Raw genomic sequence first — 14,538 nt, 5'->3', positions numbered from 1 at the left:
CCAGTATTCACAATCTCGGGGCAATCACTCAGCTCTGGAGCACTCCCTCAGTCACCATGAATGCTCCTTTACAGATGATTGCATTGGGGGTCTTGAGTCTGGGTTCACCAAGAAGGATTTTGAACGACTTGAGGGACAGAGCGGAATCAATGCCGGATGGGTCATAAGGTCGGCCGCACTGCGTGACAGAATGAAGTTTTGGCGCCACATGGTTTTCTTCTGGCAGATTGTGATGCATATTGGGTGGGGTGTGGTGAAACGTTGCGCAACGTAGCGATGTGAAAACAGATGTGAAACTGCAAGGCGTGTGAGTCTGACAGAACACTAATGCAGCGGCCGTGATTTCCCACAGAGTTCTGTAGGTAATATTATAATCAGCGCTGCTGGACGCAGGTGGAGGACAGGCAGAGCAAAACAATGCTCCCTTTTTCCTGAGCATATCTACAGTCAGAAGAATGGCTACGGCCGGATAGTGCACCGTCACTATCAGGACAACACCAGAGGGAATACCGCTGGATCATGTACACACAGACACGCACACAATTCCACATGACAATATCAATTTCTCTCGATAAGCCAGACTTAAGCTTGTTCAATGCACAAAACGTTGCTCGATTTATGCATGATGATGGGCTATGAATTATTAAACGTCCATCCGTTATTAAACTTGCAGAAAGAACTGCAATAACGGGTTAGTGGCATGACACATTAATTGACCTTTGATTCCTGGAACATGAAATAATAATTTTAAATAGGGCGTGTGGTGAGATCATGTGAAAACAGATGTGAAACTGCCAGGCATGCGAGTTTAACAGAGGACTTTTACAGCGGCTTCCACGGCTTTTGTTGAGTGGTGCTCTCAATTATTCTCACTTATTGATTGTTTATTGTTTATTGATTTATGTTTATTTGTCAGAACATTGATGTGATTATGATTTGATTGTGAAGGTGAAGCCACCTGTCAGGTGGGCGTGGTTGAATAAAAGAGCCCTCCTGCACGCAGCTGAGAGCAGTTGCTGTGCTGAGTGCCATGTGAGGCAAACTGAGCGTCTCTCGTCCTCCTTCCTTCTCCTCTGCGTTCGGTGCCGACTAAGTGGGTTTTTACAGCAGTAGCCGCTGTATGGCTGCTCTGCCAACAGGTTATGGGCCCAGAGAACCCAGGTGAATCAAGTGAAAAGTTTTGCAGCATGTTCCCACCGACGTACAGGTGATGATAGCATGCTGTGAGCACCATGAGCGGACGGGCTGCAGAGAAGAAGAGCAGTCTCGGTAGCCGCTGGTCGCGGCTCCTGTTTGACGGAGAAGAAAATAATTATGAATTATGGGAGGTGAAGTTTTCGGGCCATCTCCGGTTGCAGGGGTTAAAAGACATTATCTTAACAGAGCCCACAACCGAAGAAGCAGATGAGTTGCTTGAAGACGCAGAAAAGAATGCGGAAGCATATGCGGAGCTCATCCAGTTTCTTGATGATAAGAGCTTGTCGCTGGTGATGCGCGATGCTGCCGATGACGGGCGGGAGGCCCTGCAGATCCTGAGAAACTACTATCAAGGCAGAGGAAAGCCACGCATCATTAGCCTCTACACAGAACTGACTTCACTGCAGAAGTCAGACAGTGAAACTGTGACTGAGTACGTGATCCGGGCAGAGAAGGCAATCACAGCGCTAAGACCCCTCTAGAACTAGTACACACAGACTTGGCAGGGCCAATTCACCCAGAGTCTAGAGATGGTTACAGATATGCACTTTCATTCACTGATGATTTTTCCAGTACTGTGTTTGTGTATTTCTTGAAGAACAAAAGTGACACTGTTCTAGCTACAGAGAAGTTTTTGGCCGATACTGCCCCATACGGCAAAGTGAAATGTTTCAGATCTGATAATGGTACAGAATTTACAGGTAAAGATTACCAGACATTGCTTATTAAAAATGTGATCAAACATCAGACATCAGCACCTTACTCTCCTCACCAAAATGGTACTGCTGAGCGCAATTGGCGCACACTTTTTGACATGGCAAGGTGCATGCTAATTGAAAGTGGTCTGCCGAAACAACTATGGACCTATGCAGTCCAAACTGCTGCTGTGGTCAGGAATAGGTGTTTCAACAGACGCACAGGGCAGACACCAGTCCAGATGTTGACAGGAAGACGACCCAATTTGTCTAGAATGCAGAGGTTCGGGTCAGAGTGTTTTGCTTATAAACGAGACAAAAGAAAACTTGATCCAAGGTCTGAAAAATGTGTTTTCATTGGGTATGATAAAAACAGTCCTGCATACATGGTCTACTTACCTGTCAGTAAGAAAGTGCAGAAGCACAGGTTGGTAAAGTTTGTGACTAAATCTGGTTTAGAGCAACAGACACAGACTCATTTTACACCTGAAGATGATGACTTCATAAAACCTAGATCTAGAAGTCCAGATCATGTGATAGAACAGATAGCTGAAGTCAGCCATCACCAACCACAAAGAGTTGAAGTCAAGTGTGAACCTGAGTCAAGCCGTTATCCTTCCAGAGAGAGAAGGAGGCCAGACAGATACACTGATCTAGCCCAGAGTAACATTGATTATTGTTACCGTGTGATATGTAACCTACCTGTGTCGTTTACAGAAGCTGTAACCTCAGACAAATCAAAAGAGTGGGTGAAAGCCATGGATGAGGAAATGCATTCACTTAAAGAGAACAACACATTTACACTGACCAATTTGCCTGAGGGTAAGAAAGCAGTGGGGGGTAGATGGGTGTATGCTATTAAAACTGATGTTGATGGATCTGAGAAATACAAGGCCCGATATGTTGCCAAAGGGTACAGTCAAAAGATGGGTGTGGATTATGAGGAGACATTTTCTCCTACAGCTAACATGACTAGTGTTAGAGTTTTGGTGCAGAAAGCAGCACAAGAAAATTTGATCTTACACCAGATGGATGTGAAAACTGCCTACTTAAATGCACCCATAGACTGTGAGATCTACATGGAACAGCCAGAAGGGTACGAGGTGAGATCTCACACAGACAAGAAGTTAGTCTGCAAACTAGAGAGGTCATTGTATGGGCTCAAACAATCGGGCAGGAATTGGAATAAGTTGTTACATGACCATATACAAAACCACAGAGTTTTGTATATGTACTTACTATATATATATATATATATATATATATATATATATATACACAATATACTTCCATGTTGTGGCAAAGGCCATTGTCCATTGTCCTAATGTACGTTATTTTCCAATAATGGGATACCCCGTCGTGGTTTATCCCTTGTATGTATTCCACCTCTACTTTTCTGCCCAATTCATGGGCCTGGTATGAAATGAAGGACAAAGGATTAGCATGGCACTTAGAAATGGAACATTGCGACCCTAACAAAGTATATTTTGCAAGCCTTGAGCTGATGAAGATGATAGCATCAATTAAGGGGGGATTATTGGGAAATGTCGAGAAATGTGGCCACCACAGATAGGATAAGGGGCAGGAATACCAATGGAAAAAAGAGTGGAGGAAAGAAAAGTATTGCTAATATGTTTCCGCAGAGAAAGAGAACAGTACATGACGAGAGTATCAGAAATGGCACCTTTTTGCATCATTCGAGATTCACAAAAAGACTCAACTTAATATGACCCTGTCCCTATTGGTCCATATTATACCTGGTTTATGGTTCGACATATTCGCATGCACGCACACACTCTCACACACACACACACACACACACACACACACACACACACACACACACACACACACACACACACACACACACACACACAGACACACACACACACAAACGCACACTCTGAAAGTCACAGCACAACAACAGTAAGCAGCCAGCAGTTGGCACCAGAAGGAGCGGACTAGAAATTCCAGAGAGGAGGAGAGAACTGGAGGTATGGAAGATAGATGGGGTGTGTGTGTGTGTGTGTGTCTGGGGGGGGGGGGGGGGGGGTCGTCTTGTACGACTAAATGACTCAGCATATAACAGCTAGTGGTGTTATTGGGGCATTAAGAGAAGGCTGACGCAGCAGGTTATCACCACTTGGCCCTGTGATGTTTATTGTTATGCCATCGGACGGTGTGAACGGGAACAGGAGGAAGAGAAGCCAAACACCAAGGCTGAAAGGACACTCCGGGGGAGGGGGGAGCGTGGGCACAGGCCTGCAGCAGCACAGCGGTAACTAAACAGTTAACAGTGAAATGGAATTCAAGGGCACAATCGCAACTGCATGTTCAAGTTTCAGAATTAAGAACCATTATGCCAAAAATAAGACGCCAGCTATTGTAACGAAATCAACCGCATCAAAAGGTGACCATTGTTCCATATAGGCCCACTGGTAGCAGAATACTTAAAGGCATAGAATTAAGTAAAATGTGTAGGTAGTTCTCTGCCTCAGGTCGTTCTTTGCTAAGCATGTTCATGAATAATATTATCTGTAAAGACATGCTCTTATGCATGAAGGACACTTTGGGTGTGTGTGTGTGTGTGTATGTTGGGGTGCGTGTGTGGGGGTGGGGGTGCGTGCGTGTGTGTGTGTGTCCTCGCCATTTTCCATTAAATCATGAGATAGATGGACCATCTGATTCTCATTGTACAAGCTGCTAGAAAATGTGCAAGGAATAATCATGGCTGGGACCCTTAGAATGAGGAGGTGGAGGACAGGCAGAGCAGAAAAATGCTCCCTTTTTCCTGAGCATATCTACAGTCAGAAGAATGGCCACGGCCAGATAGTGCACCGTCACTATCAGGACAACACCAGAGGGAATACCGCTAGATGTACACACAGACACACTCACACACACACACACACACACACACACACACACACACACACACACACAATTCCATATGACAATATCAATTTCTCTCAATAAGCCAGACCTCAATTCACAAAATGTAGTTAGATCTTTGCATGATGATGGGCTATGAATTATTAAACGTCCATCCATTATTAAACTTTCAGAAAATAAATTACACAATAATACACAATAATAATAAATTATTATTGTGTCACAAATACGGATTTGTGACACAATTTACATTTGATTCCTCAAACATGAAATAATAAATTATTTTAAATAGGCCTATTAATGTTACTTTTTCTATTATTGCACGTACGAAAATGCTCTGCGGAGGCTGCTGGGCTTTTTCTCCAGAACCCCATACCAAGTGTTCTTTCTTTAACAAAATCCACTTTTTAACCTGGTTTAAGTTATTCTGTTCTGTCTACACCGAGCCCAACACCTGCGCCACGGCCCTCACTCTGGGGACACGGCTGAGGAGAGCTGCAGTTGCAGGCCATTGATTTTCATTTTTCGTTTTTTTTTTTTTCTGCTCTAGCTGATGTTTAACGGCCTTTATTGATGTGGATCCTCTCACCGGGAGAAGGTTACAGCAGAGTGAGTGGGATGAAGGCAAGGTGAGCACATGGGTGCCACCCTGCTGCACTGCTCTGTTCCCTACAAACCTGTGATACAACGGGGCTCCCGTTTGAAGCACAAAGTGCAAATGTGTGCGGGTCACACACACACACACACACATACACACACGCACACACAAATGCCACATACGCACTAAAGCACACTAGGCAGGGACACTACACACACAAACACACACACGCACCTGTGTACGCACGCACACACGCACGCACACACGCACATCGTGAACGCTTTCACCTTGAAAGTCATGCCAAAAACAAGCCAGACTGCTCCGTATATCTCTGCGAGCGAACGGAACGGTTACGCCAGAACAACGAGCGCACGTCGAGGATGAACAACGAGAGGAACATGCAGAGAATGAATAAAATCACCAAGGAGTTGTAAACACATCAATGTGGCACGGACAGACAGAGACACACACCGCCCCCCCCCCCCCCCACCGACGCACACATATCATATTACTAGGATGGGGTGCTAAATCACCCAAACTTTATCACCTTCCCTCATAAAGCATAATAATCTCTGAGTAAAACATCCTAATCAGCCCGCAAAGACTTGTAAAGCCTCCCCACGCCTCCCTCTCCTGAGAGTTGGGGCGGCATGTTTGTGTTGACTCCGGCGTTAAATCACCGTTGCTCGGGGATACCTCTCCTGGCGGCAACCGCACCCACCTAACTACCCCACACACCCACCCACACCCCCACCCACATCACGACTAGCCCCCAGCACCCGCACCCACCTAACTACCCCACACCCACCTAACCACCCCACACCCACCTAACTACCCCACACCCACCTAACCACCCCACACCCACCCACACCCACCTAACTACCCCACACCCACCCACCTAACGACTGGCCCACAGAAACCAGCACAAACAAGCAGGACTAACTAGTAAACTAACAACTATTAATCACTCCATAAAACGTTATTTCAACTCTGTACCACAACAGAGTGAGTTTTTCAACAGGATGTATTTATAACTCATACAAAGGCGTGTCTATCAGTATATGCTCATTTATGCTCAGTATATGCTCATGCTCATCTCATCTTCTAGTCTATGTGGGTTCTGACTTTGGTCTTCCAATCAAACCACCTTCAACCCACCGGCAAGGTGTTCCCTATAAACGGACGCGCCACCTGCTGTGTTTCTAATGTCCTGCCTCGGGCTGTCACTACCTCAGCAGTAGTCAGTCTACTGTAGCCTACTTTAGCAGAGACAAGCAGAGATGAATTCATGATGGGTAACGTTGAGTCCCTTCCAGTTATTAGGCGGGAGAGTTTCAGAATTCACTCAGTACCAGTGTTCTGTGTGGGGTGGATGGATGGAATGAGTGGGAGGGCTCTGGGGAGGCTTGTTGCTACGATTCCTCTAAACAAAGTTACAAAGGTACGGGATGGCCAGAATTCTTTGACGTGATTTGATTGATGATTATTGAAATCACTATCAATCAGCATTGACCACAGATATGTCCTGGTCATCTTATGCAAAGAGCTAGTTGCAATGTTATTGCACCTTCAAATTGTTTGCTAATTCTTTGAAACATAACGCAACAAAAAAACATCTTACCCCAAAGTGGATGACATCGCACGATATAATTTCTGTTCTGCCACAGGTGATCCACAGGTGATCACACAGGTGATCTTCTTTTCTTGATCCAGAAACAAAAGCAGCACCTAATATATATATCATTTTTAATGAAATACCATACATTTTTAATGAGATACCCCACTACCTACGACTTTTACACATTTGAGCTACATGCTCTTTACATATGTTCGACTAGGCCTTCATTTGAAAACAAACGTTGGCCTACTTTTAACTTAGCGATATAGCTTAGGTATCCGTTATGCAAAACAGGAAGTAGAACTATGTCTACTTGTTACTACTTGTTGCATAGTCAATATTACTAAATATTACTTCCCCACCAAAATACATTTTCATTCAGTTTGTCTCGGTTTTGTAATACTACCAAACTTCCCCCACCCCCACCTCGCTACAAACGCACGCACACACACACACACACACACACACACACACACACACACACACACACACACACACAGTGACAGTGACACGCTCCCCCTCACAATTTCTGATAAGGCAGGAAGTTCAACAGGAAGTGTTTGTCAGTATGTGTCATAATGTACGTTGTGTGTGGGTTTGTGTGTCAGTGTGTATGGGACCCTGCCTGCATGCATATGTGTGTGTGTGTGTGTGTGTGTGTGTGTGTGTGTGTGTGTGTGTGTGTGTGTATGTCTGTGACATGCACACCTTGTGCTTCCGTTTGTTTCGTTCTCTCTTGGCACAGCCATGACAACATGACAAAAGCAGCCCTCGCCAAGCTCGCCATCCTTATCGTCCTCATCTTCATCATCTGTATTCCAGAGTTCTTCCAGTGGCAGCGAGGTGGGTAGCTGAATACACACGGGGGGGGGCTGGTACACATGTGTGTGGGATTGAGTGTGTGTGTGTGTGTGTGTGTGTGTGTGTGTGTGTGTGTGTGTGTGTGTCTGTGTCTGTGTGTATGTGTGGGTGTTTGTGAGTATGTGTGTATGAGTGTTTCTGTGCATGTATGTGTGTGTGTGTGTGTGTGTGTGTGTGTGTGTGTGTGTGTGTGTGTGTGTGTGTGGCGGGGGGGGGGTTGGGTGTGTGCGTGTGTGTGTGTGTGTGTGTGTGTGTGTGTGTGTGTGCGGTGGGGGGGGGGGGGGGGGGGTTGGGTGTGTGTGTGTGTGTATGTGCGTGTGCGTTGGGGCGTGTGTGTCTGTGCCACATGTTCTGTAGCCTGTACATCAGAATGAAGAGCTATTACGTGAGTGTAATTTGTTAGCAAAGGCAATGCCATCTGTAAGCTATTAGTGAGGGAAACTTGCAGTTCGAATGTCTGTTTCGAGTTGAGGGCGCCACCCGCTGTATCAGCTAAGTTAGATTTGACCAATCCAGGCATCTCTTCCCTGATTGGGTCCAGCAATCCATCTTGCCTGTCCATCTCAGGTGCTTAAACTGAATTGACTTCTCAACAGTGGGGAAACGTAGGGAGGGAGGGGGAGACGTATATTTGGTTGTTTAGTTTCAACATCTTCCTGCTCTTTTCTGCTCTCTCTCTTTACAAATCTCACATCTTACCTGAAGCACCTTTAACTATCACTACAATCATGTTTTTTTCCCCAAATTATTTAATCATTTCTGAAGCATAAACTGGACTTATGTAAGACAGCAGCTCTCAAATCAAAAGCAGCTTTGATAAAGTCAGAGGAGCAGAGGTTGAATGTTATTGTCAATTGTCCAGTATTTCTTAGTGCATTGGTTTGTTATCGCTCCTCTCTGAATACCAATGGGGCTGGCTTGGATCTGGGCTTGCACTGATAAAAAACAATCCTTCAAGTTTAGTTTTTGGTTTCCAATTTACTTTATATTGTATTTTCTGTTCCCCCAAAAAATAAATATACAATAAAATACTGGGATATTGAAAACGTCTTATTTTTGTATTAACATTCGTAATACGATATGTCTCCAATGTATTCTGCTCTTTTTATATATTCTGAGCACTGACAGCAAATCAATGGCATTCATCTAACACGAATTAGAGCGTCTCTGCATGTCTGTCTGTCTGTCCTTCGGGGCTTCTCGACAACCGTCAATCCGATCAACGCCCTGCTTGGCGGTGTACAAATGAGGAGCTCAGGGAGTGCAGTGCTGGGAGCGAGATCTGGAGATCTACGGGACATATGTATTAGTCTAAGTGTATTTATTTTAAGTATCTGATTTTATTTGACATGGACATGACGATTTCATTGGGCGAACCAGATGCATTGTTTTAAGTGTGTTAGCATACATTCCAGTTTTCAACACCTGTCCACAAAGTTCCACAAAGTACACACGTGTGTGTACTTGTGTATGTGTGTTGTGTATTGAGAGGGGAACCCTATTAACTGTTACAAGGCTGAACAACATGCTGGGTACAGCTAGTACATGTGACGACAGATATAAGGAGAATTAGATGTGAAATCTACATCCTAAATCGAAACCTACATTTTATATCTAAATTGAAATATTAAAGATAAATGTGAATCTTTAAGTATAAATCCAAATCCTCAATCTTTGCTATACTGATCCTCATACATGTACACATTAGTTCTGCAGACCGATACCAAAGCAGTGTTGATGAATTTGCAGTCTCTGTAGATCGGACCTCAACTGCAAGTTGTATAACACCGGCTAAATTGGCAGAATTCACCATTTTGCCAGATGAGTAAGATGCCAAATAGTGCATTTCCTAGTGCCGCACCCCACAGGGGGGGTATCACTGACGACCAAAGGAAGTGCAGTGTCCAGGGAAGGGATTAGGATGAGCGGTGATCGAGAAAGCTGCAAGCAGCAAAAACCCGGAGACCAAGCAACCGCCTCACTCCGAACGAGCACTGCACTAGTCGTCCCTTAAGCCGTCTGCTCCCCCCTGTCAGTCCGGCAGAGAGCACCGCTATCACACTCACATTTTCCAGACATCCTCACTTTTCCTTCTTCACTTCCTCATCTCAGGCTTGAGGGTGGACTTCCAGTGTGTGCCGTGCCGCCCTGCAAAGGAGTGTGGCTGGCTGAGGAGGAGACAGCTGGAGGGTTCTGGAAGAGAGAAGGGAAGGGGAGGAGAGTGTGATCTCTGCCTGGCCCTGGGCAGCGAGCAGCCCCAGCCGGAGCCCGAGTGCACCGCGGCTGACCGGGGCAACGGGACTGACGCCGGGTCAGACTACCAGGGCGGTGACGAGGACCCCGGCCACGCGTGGTTCATGTGTGAGACGGATATGGAGGAGGCCTATTTCAGCGGCAGCGGCGTCACGTCAGGTGTGGCAGATCACCGAGTCGAGTTTAGTCTCGCGAGCCCGTGCCTTCTGTCGGCGTGGTCTGTCTGTGTGACTGTCTGCATGTTTGTTTGTCTATCCAAAATAAGCCATCCGTCCTTCCGTCCGTCCGTCCATGCATTCTTCCTCCTTCCTGTGTGGACAGACTCACCGACGGGTCTGGAGGTGTGGATGGTGGTGCAGCTTGAAGAAACTGTTCACCTGAACTTGGTCTTGTACGATCGCAACACCACCTCCTGGTACCTCCACCCTCGTGCGGAGCCAGAGGAGGAGGAGGAGGCGGACGACAGACAAAAGGCGTTCTACTGCTGCCTCCCTCCGCCACCCGCGCCCCAGCCGGCCAATCGCAGTCGCTGTCTCATTCAGTTGGCCAATGGAACAGCTCTGTCTAAAGCGGGAAAGCAAGCGCTACCATGGGAACTGACAGGGAAGAAAGGTTGGTCTCGCTATGTAACAGAAGAATCCTTGAGAAACAGAACGTTCTCAATGGCTATTCTTCAGTATGACACGCGTTGATTTGAATGGTCACGACATTGAATCAGAGGTACGGTTTATGCGGTTAACGAAGAGACATAAGCCTAACGATTCATCAGTATAATGAGTAAAATAGAGAGAATCTTCTTAGAAGCGTCTGACACTACAGTTCAATTTGATTAAACAGAAATAACATCCCTCCAACGACCTTCTTCTGACTTTCAGTTTCTCTTCCTCCATTGGTTCTTCAATCTCCCTCACTGTATTAACAGCCAGACTTCCAGAGCCTTATAATTCGTCTCCATCCACTGCATCTCCAAGGCTGTATTGATTTTGGCTCGCCTTCTTTCTAGTTCTGCTATATTGCACTCCTGCTTGAAGCTTCACCCAAGTTCTATTTTATAATATCCTGTTGAAACCTTGATGAACTCAATGAAGGCTCTGTCTTCGTCCACCGCTTTCCTGGCCCTATGCCTCCATTTGAATCATTCTCCTCACATGGTTTCATTCCCTTCATTATTTGTAATTTTCAAAGTCTTTGGTCGTCTGTGGTTTCTCAAAATGGTGCCTGCAGGAACCCAAATGATTTTAATGAGATGGTTCCAGGAGTCCCCCCAGAAAACTCTTAATTAAGTGAAATGATTCATTTATTCTCTCACTCCGTAGGACAGACATGAAAGACACTCAATATGACTGTGATAATGGGTCTTTCTTTGGGTGGTCCCTAAGGCTGATCATTAAAATGAATGTCAAAGTTTTATCATGGCTGCTGTACAAGAAGTGTTTCTTTCCCTTTATCTTATTCTGTGCTCTCTATCTCTCCCTCCCCTTACGTTCTCTCTAACTGCAGAGATGAGCCAGTGCGGTTCTGGAGCCATTTAATCTCCTGATGACATCTTGTTGCACAGTTAGGACAACGGGAATCCAATAGATATTTTATCTGAATGTGTGATCTCTCGGTTTCTCCTCTCTGCTCTGTCTCTCACTCTCTGTTTCTCCACTCTGTCGCTCTCTCTCTGTTTCTCCTCTCCACTCTGTCTCTCTCTCTCTCTGTTTCTCCTCTCTCTCTCTCTCTCTCTCGCTCTCTCTCAGACGAGTGGGGGAGTGTGTTTAGAGCGCTGTGGATGGCTCTAGTGGGGCTGCTGCTGCTGCTTGTACTCACATCACTACTGGCTAAGGTCTACCGGAAAAGGGGTGAGGCATGGCAATACATATACAGTACATATATGTATATATACACACATAAGTTTGGGATTTGATGTGCTTCTGACGTTGTAGACACAGGCTCAGATACACAGGGCTGAGTCCTGGTTTACAGCTCACTCCTCTTTTCTCTGCCAGGGAAATCCAAGGAGGGCCCACTTTGTGGCTCGTACAAAGAATCACGTCTGAATGGTGAGACAGAGAGTATCACACACACACATGCACACACACACACCCACACAGAATGCCTTTTTAGTGCCATTCACTTTATCGTGTTGTTGTTTTTTCACAGGCTCGTGTCCCTTAGTGGACACCCCCTCAGGTACTTCCACATTGTTTTGACTCCTTCAGATATGAACTGACTTTTGTCTCTTTTATTCATTTATTCACCAAGAGAATATCCCATGTTGTGAGATTTTGTGCTACGACCCAAGTCAATCCCAAAGAAATGTATTTTCATAAAATGAAAGATACAATGAAAATATTCAATATATTTTGCAACCAGTTGAAGAGACGGCTGTACAAAATCAATAGGCCAATTCAAATGAATAGTCCTTATTATGTTATAAAGTCACTGGAATGATGTTCTAATGTGAAGCGTCTTTGTGTATTGTCCAATAGGAATTGTCCTCGGCACCCTGGGGTTACCACACTGGTCAGGTATGCTTTTGAATTTTACCTGAAAACGATTGGCTGAACGCCTATAACGGTTATTTAAATCGCAACAAAAAAAAAGATGATGTAGGAAACTGGTGCCAAACAAATACGATACGGTATTTAAAACAGCCTCCATATGCAGTCAGTCATCCATTCCCAAAGACAAATCCCAACAAAAATGAAAATTCCAACCCAAGGGCCACATTAAACAGGATATCAAACACAACACATAAGGCATTACATTAGTGAGTGCAACTGCGTTTCCTGTGGCGAGGGAATTGTGGTTCCGTGAACACAGCCAGCACTGGTGGGAACATTTATTTACGTATTAGTTTCAACTATTAGTTTAGTAATTAGTTTCAACTAATTATTATTAATTTCATCATCTTTAGTGCAAAAGATCGGTAGCAGCCTATGCTTACCATGAACACCAGGAGGATCCTGGTGGGCTCAGTGTAGGCATGAAGGCCTGGCTGGTAGTCTGCCCGCATGATACCCACATTGCTGTCCACACACCTATACAATCCAATCAGAACGCGGGCCGACACCTTGAGATGTAGTCTAGTAAATCGGATCCCAATTTGATGATAAAAGTCGCATTGAAACGACAAGTGTTACTGTTAGTAGCCTAGCTCCTTGTTCCAACCCTTCCCTTGCTGGGAAACCGCATGTTTTTGGAACTTGGTTATGAAGTGTCTCGGGGTGGCATGGTCTACCCCTACAGCCTGGAGGACTCTATCACTATATTAGTTCAATAAACTGAACAACTAGCTGAGGCCAAGACTCTGTCTAGACAAAGACCAATGTTTGTTTGGACTGGATCTTATCTATTGTTTTTTGTACAGCACTACCTCCCATTCAAGAAGACGAGTCGTCAACATGGGAAGAAGGTAGGGAACGATCAATATATACACAAACTTCCACACGTTTTAGACTCAAGGGTGAGACACATTGACTGTGTTTAAGCAAAGACCCTGACAACAATAGTTTTTTCTTTGGGGGGGTGGGGGCTTTCACTACCCATCTTTCCCTTACCCCTGAGAGCCATGCTTAATGTGTTTGTGTTGTGTACCGGACCCCTGACTAGTGGTCCCTGACACCCTGCTTGCTGGACATCATGACCCATCTGGAAGCTTCTCTGGTACACGAACACTTTAAACTCCCAAATAAAATGTCTATCTTTGATGACAGGCAAAATAATCATCATACTCACTGTTCATACTGTGATATGTAGATATTTAGTTCTGTGATATGCACTTATGTAATGGCTGCTTTGAATAACTGATAATCTTGACTGGTATGAAATGGTCACACTTACAGCGAAACATTCAGTTCTGTCTGATCTATTTAGATAATTGAATAAACTCACCTTTTAACAACACTCTTCCTGTCATTCAGTAGCACATCTCCACCACCGGGGGCACCCTTCCCTGTCCTCCATCAGTGAGGTGCAGGCCTTGTGAGGCATCATTCTCCTGTGAGCTGAACCAGGACCAAGTATAATAAAGACGGCTGCTACTTCATAACGCTCAAATACAAATAAAACTGGAAACAACAATGCTTCAAACAAAAAAAACACTCCAAACACAGTATTGATTATTTATGCAATATATTTTGGTTTACATATTCTCAGTCTAAGGGCACTTCATTACAAGGTTACAATAAACATTACACCAGAGAAATAGTGTCCAAACCCATGTTAATTTGTCATTGTGACTTCATGTGTAATTTCTACTTTAATGGCAACAGTGTAATTTATTGTTCAAGGCTGGGGGCGCTTTGAGATCATGTTTCGATTAAGTGACTCGGCTGAATGGATTCCAGAACTAATTTAGCATCGGGAATAATTGATTCTCCTTTGGTTTAGCATAGTAGCAGCACTGCAATACATCGCTGTAGACACGTTTACTTGCA

General features: G+C 44.9%; 1 protein-coding gene across 2 annotated transcripts; it reads left to right on the top strand.

Annotated features, from left to right (window-relative positions):
* The first annotated feature begins 7,716 nt into the window (after positions 1–7,716).
* Positions 7,717–14,139, top strand: LOC311341000 (uncharacterized protein). 2 transcript variants are annotated; one of them, XM_084465921.1, is made up of 10 exons: positions 7,717–7,843; positions 9,974–10,273; positions 10,436–10,726; positions 11,857–11,958; positions 12,106–12,159; positions 12,260–12,289; positions 12,589–12,627; positions 13,470–13,514; positions 13,712–13,765; positions 14,023–14,139. In XM_084465921.1, exons 1-10 carry the CDS (start codon positions 7,756–7,758, stop codon positions 14,085–14,087), a joined length of 1,068 nt encoding a protein of 355 aa, XP_084322047.1. In that variant the 5' UTR covers positions 7,717–7,755; the 3' UTR covers positions 14,088–14,139. The 2 variants fall into 2 exon arrangements, with proteins under 2 accessions (XP_084322047.1, XP_084322048.1); XM_084465922.1 differs by having other exon boundaries at positions 14,026–14,132.
* Positions 14,140–14,538: the final 399 nt, after the last annotated feature.

This window comes from Micromesistius poutassou (genome assembly GCF_964030765.1).
Source record: "Micromesistius poutassou genome assembly, chromosome: 3".
Classification (NCBI taxonomy): Eukaryota; Metazoa; Chordata; class Actinopteri; order Gadiformes; family Gadidae; genus Micromesistius; species Micromesistius poutassou.
This window is presented reverse-complemented; position numbering and strand designations above follow the sequence as displayed.

Bases quoted from the DNA above. Each gene is read 5' to 3' on its own strand.
- LOC311341000 (XM_084465921.1), top strand. From the start codon at position 7,756: ATGACAAAAGCAGCCCTCGCCAAGCTCGCCATCCTTATCGTCCTCATC. The intron at 10,727-11,856 runs GTTGGTCTCGCT...GCTCTCTCTCAG, and splicing joins GGAACTGACAGGGAAGAAAG to ACGAGTGGGGGAGTGTGTTT. The intron at 11,959-12,105 runs GTGAGGCATGGC...TTTCTCTGCCAG, and splicing joins TAAGGTCTACCGGAAAAGGG to GGAAATCCAAGGAGGGCCCA.